Below are 4,650 nucleotides of genomic sequence, written 5' to 3'. Positions count from 1 at the left end.
TAACTCTGCCACAAGGTATGTATTTGGTTTAAAGAAATACGATCATCTCTCATCTATGCGTAATTCTATACTTGGCTGTGATTTACAAAATTTTCTGAACGCGCGTAATTGCATTTTTATGTTCAAATTATTTATCACGAAGAGCCCGGAATATCTGTACAATAAACTTAAGTTCTCTAAGAGTACACGTTCGTCAGGTCTTATTCTTCCGAGATTTAATTATTTATGCACTTCAAGACTGTTTTTTATTAATGCGGTACGGCTCTGGAACTCCCTTCCACTGTCCTTGAAGAACGCGTTGCACATAGGCAACTTCAAAAAACTCATATTTAACTTTTTTTCTTCCAAGCGTGATCAAGAATAGTGGTTATAAGCTTACCTTTGTTTTATTTTAGAATATATGATTTGTAATTCAACGTATACATTACCTTAATCTATATTGTAATATTAATTATTATCTGTACTTTTTATTTTATTTTTGCATTTTGTTTGTATCATTGTGCAAGCAAAGATTACATCTTAATGCACTAATGTTTTCAATATAATATTAAATTAAATAAATTAAATTATATGCGAAATAAATAACAATACCAAATATACAAAAATACAAAATATTAAAATACAAAATATATACCATATATACCATATATCGATGGCTGAGTGGAAGATTAACCTATTTCGGCAGCCAGTTCGAAAGCGCCCTATCTCAGAAAACTTTTCAAGAACGCCTTACTTCAGAATTTTATTGAAAAACAACCTATTTCAGAATTTTATTGAAAAACCCTCTATCTCAGAATTTTGTTGAATAACGCCCTATCTCAGCTGCCGATTCAAAAACGCCCTATCTCAGCTTATTTTCAATGTATTTTCGTTTGAGATAGGGCGTTTTTGAACCGAATTCTTAGATAGGGCGTTCTTCAACAAAATTCTGAGATAGAGTGGTTTTCAATAAAATTCTGAAATAGGTTGTTTTTCAGTAAAATTCTGAAGTAGGGCGTTCTTGAAAAGTTTTCTGAGATAGGGCGTTTTCGAACTGGCTGCCGAGATAGGTCGATCTTCCACTCAGCCATCGATATGTTACCAAAAAGCACTACCTTGCATTGTTTGATCCAAGTCGGAAGCGCTCTCGGACAAATAAGGCTCGGTTACGTCTGTACTTTGCAAGGAATAACTGGGGTTTACTGAATGCCTTTTCCCCAAAATATCATTCAACTCACTAGATAACAATAAAATATGTTAAAAATAAAAGCAATAATTTTATTCTGGTTTAAATTACAAACCTTTGATAAGGACAAGTTTCCCTGTTGCTGCCCGTTCGCCTATTATGCAGCATCGCTTTTTAAATTGTCCCTCCAGGCCGCGAAACTTGTTTTCAATCTGTACGCTTGAAAAATTATAGCCCTCAAACGCCATTCTCTCCTCTATAATCTTCCACATCTTGGTTTTATTTTTTACTTGCACCGATTTCCTCACCTTCGGCTGAAGCTCCTGCAGCAACGATAGCATCAGCTTCGTGCTGTCTTGGTCCTTTAGAACCTCGCCAATTATTTGCAGCCTATAATTTTCATCTGCGAACATCAAAATAATTAAACGATAGCTTGGGAAATGCTTAGTAAAATGATTTTGTGTTATGGTGCGGAGTGTATTTTTGCGCAGAACTTCTTTATGAGTAGGCGGCCTTCGGGCGCGCTTAGGGGTTTTAATCCTTACTAAGTATAATTCCCCTTTCTGTGTTGCTAATGTCGAAGGTATACAACATGTCTTTTGCGTATAACTCTGGCTACGCCATCCACAGAATTTTTGCGCAGAACGCACATCGAAATTTACAAATAGTGCATATTTCAAACCGAATCTATTAATGGAATTTGAAATCTCTGTTGTAAATTAAGGCTTAACGCGTTTGGACACAACAACCCAAAATCATTGTACAAATAAATAACCGATCACGATAGCTTTACTCCTTCTGTAGTGGGATTCGCCATTCTATTTTAACGATTATAATCGTTATAATCGATAATTATCGAATCGTTAAGAAAACTTAACAACGATTTTAACGATTTGACAATTCGCTAAACATATTTTAACGATATTCGCTATCGCTTGATCAGTTGTTGTCGTTTACTACTCGATTACTCGTTAAGTTAACGACGAATATTTTGAAGTTTTTAGCGGCATCGACAAAAGAAAATTTGATATTTCATTTGAGTTAAAATAAAATAATATAGATCGCGAATTTACTTAAGTAATATATAAAAGAAAAATTGTTTGTTAAAAATGGCATTTGAGTATTTTGCATACGTTTTATCCCAAGATGAGGAGATAATAAGCCTTTCATCAGTTCCGATTAACCCCAGACTTGGTTGAAGATATTGTTTCCCAGCTTGATAGCCAATTAAGGGGTCGAAGAATAACTGCGATAACGAAAGAGAAACAGGTAAATAATGTAATTTGCAAGTATTTTTCAATTTTAAATGCTTTTGTAAATTTTAAAGGTTCTAACTGCCTTGCGATTCTTCGCAACTGGCTGTTATCAACAATGGGGGATATCCATAAGCCAGTCGTTCGTAAGTCGCTGTATACATCGCGTAACGGATGCAATAAACCGCACCATGTTTTTGGCAAAGGTTAGGTATTCAATGACCCAAATAGAGCGGCATGCTGCAAAAAAAATTTTCGCCTCAGCATCCGCACCATTTGTAGAAGGTACTATTGGGGCTATCGATTGCACTCATGTGTCAATCATGAGCCCAAAACATCATGAAGAAGCGTATGTCAACCACCATGGATACCATTCTATCAATGTGCAAATTGTAAGAGTAAAATTTGCTCACGGGTTAAACTACTGAGAATTAATTTTATTTTATACAAATATAGATATGTGATCCAAATCTAAAGATTTTGGCTGTCAATGCTAAATACCCAGGAGCGCGACACGATTCATTTATTTGGAGCTCCTCTGCAGTCCGGAGAGTTATGCAGCGAAGTTTTGAAAATGGAAACCATAACATGTTTTTGATTGGTAACTTTTTAAATCCACTGAAACTTATTTATTAAAATCAATTTAATTGAAAATTTCGAATATATATTTGCAGGTGACTCAGGATATCCCTTGGAGCCGTGGTTGATGACTCCTCTACCTAACCAAGCAGAAGGGAGTCCTAAACTCCGCTACAATGAGGCATTATGCAAAGCTCGAAACCCAGTCGAGAGAGTTTTTGGCGTTCCCAAAGGAACTTGGCGATGCTTATCTCAGCAAAGGACTCTTTTGTATGATCCTGGATTTATTTGAAAAGTAGTAAATGCTTGCACAGTGTTGCATAACTTGCGATTGGGTGACCAAACATACGATCCCCAGACTGAGTTCCTAGAGCCAAGGACACATAGCAGTAATGTAAATCAAGACGCGCCCGGCTAATTGCAAATTATTTTACGTGAATAAAACGTTGATAAATAAAAATTCAGAAGGAATACAATGAAATTGTTTTGGCATTTTATTAAACATTTTTATGTTACAGGCGCATCACAAAATTAAAACATGAATTCACAAAATGAAATTTCATTACTTATTGTATATAAGAAATATATGTGGTATATCTTACATGCAGTAAGACCGTATACCTCTCTATCAACTAAATTTGTAAACATTGAATTCATTTGAAAATCAACAGAACTTCAAATAACTCGCTTATTAAAAACAAATAAAGATCAATTCAAATTTGTTAAAATTCTTCTTCGAATATCTTAAACAGTTATTCTAAATGTAAAAAGTTAACTTCAGGCTATGTCGAATTAAAACTTAACTCTAACATAAATATAAAAACAAAAAAGAACTTCAACTTACATTTAAAACGCTTAAAACTAACATAAATATTAAAACAAAAAATTACTTCAAAAACTACATATTTACACAATATTTACATGCGGTAGATAGCGTTTGTTAAATTATTAAAGGCATCCGCACATGCCTTTAAACCTTCCCCCATTGTGTTCATAGCTTCGGCCAACGATTTCGCTACCTGCACATTCGCCGTACTTGTTTCAGCTAACAACTGTTGAAAGAGCATACGAATGTAATACTATTTTTTTTAGTATGTACAAAAAATTACCTTCAAAGCATCTGCTTGTCTACTTGCTATTTGTACATTCGCTGCACTCGACTCTGCTAGCATCTGTTGAAAAATAACCGAAAAAATTATGTCATAAAATTTTACTTATGTAAAGTTACAAAAATGTAAATTACTTTTAAGGCATTTGCTTGGGTCTGAGCAATTTCCAAAAACGTTTTTTGGGCCTCGGTACCAACGTCCACACGCCTTCTTTTTGCACCTCTACGAGGCGTTTTTCCTGCAGGAGTTACAGGAGTCGATGTGCACATCTCAATACTGACTTCGTGGGAAATAGATGCCATCTTTATGATGACATTTTCATCACCCTCTTCCATACGAAGTTGGAGTTCCTATTGATGGGAAGAATTGTTAACTGCTGTGCTATTCATAACGTTCCCTCGCTAGGGCAGGCACCTTGTCGTTGGTGCGGGGGCTTAGCTGAATTGCCGATCAGCCCATCTCTGGTCTGGGGTATCGTGGACGCGCTCGTCGCTTCTGCGCTACCTTGTCCCCAAATTTGGGCTGCCGGCAAACGGTGACCAAG

General features: G+C 35.7%; 2 protein-coding genes and 1 pseudogene across 2 annotated transcripts; 1 reads left to right on the top strand and 2 right to left on the bottom strand.

Moving 5' to 3' along the window:
• Positions 1 to 1,076: 1,076 nt before the first annotated feature.
• On the bottom strand, positions 1,077 to 1,578 carry LOC108379576 (uncharacterized). Its single transcript, XM_017635930.1, has 2 exons — positions 1,281 to 1,578; positions 1,077 to 1,216 (listed from the first exon to the last, which is right to left on the bottom strand). Exons 1-2 carry the CDS (start codon positions 1,576 to 1,578, stop codon positions 1,209 to 1,211), a joined length of 306 nt encoding a protein of 101 aa, XP_017491419.1. The 3' UTR covers positions 1,077 to 1,208.
• Positions 1,579 to 2,609: 1,031 nt separating this feature from the next.
• LOC108379575 (putative nuclease HARBI1) lies at positions 2,610 to 3,415 on the top strand (annotated as a pseudogene).
• A 100-nt stretch (positions 3,416 to 3,515) lies between these two features.
• Positions 3,516 to 4,447, bottom strand: LOC108379577 (uncharacterized). Its single transcript, XM_017635931.1, has 3 exons — positions 4,241 to 4,447; positions 4,107 to 4,169; positions 3,516 to 4,049 (listed from the first exon to the last, which is right to left on the bottom strand). Exons 1-3 carry the CDS (start codon positions 4,439 to 4,441, stop codon positions 3,915 to 3,917), a joined length of 399 nt encoding a protein of 132 aa, XP_017491420.1. The 5' UTR covers positions 4,442 to 4,447; the 3' UTR covers positions 3,516 to 3,914.
• Positions 4,448 to 4,650: the final 203 nt, after the last annotated feature.

This window comes from Rhagoletis zephyria, unplaced genomic scaffold, assembly GCF_001687245.7.
Source record: "Rhagoletis zephyria isolate East Lansing unplaced genomic scaffold, Rhagoletis_zephyria_1.1 Rzeph_scaffold_16712, whole genome shotgun sequence".
Lineage (NCBI taxonomy): Eukaryota > Metazoa > Arthropoda > Insecta > Diptera > Tephritidae > Rhagoletis > Rhagoletis zephyria.
Note: the sequence above shows the minus strand (reverse complement) of the source record. Positions and strands in the feature narration are given on the sequence as shown.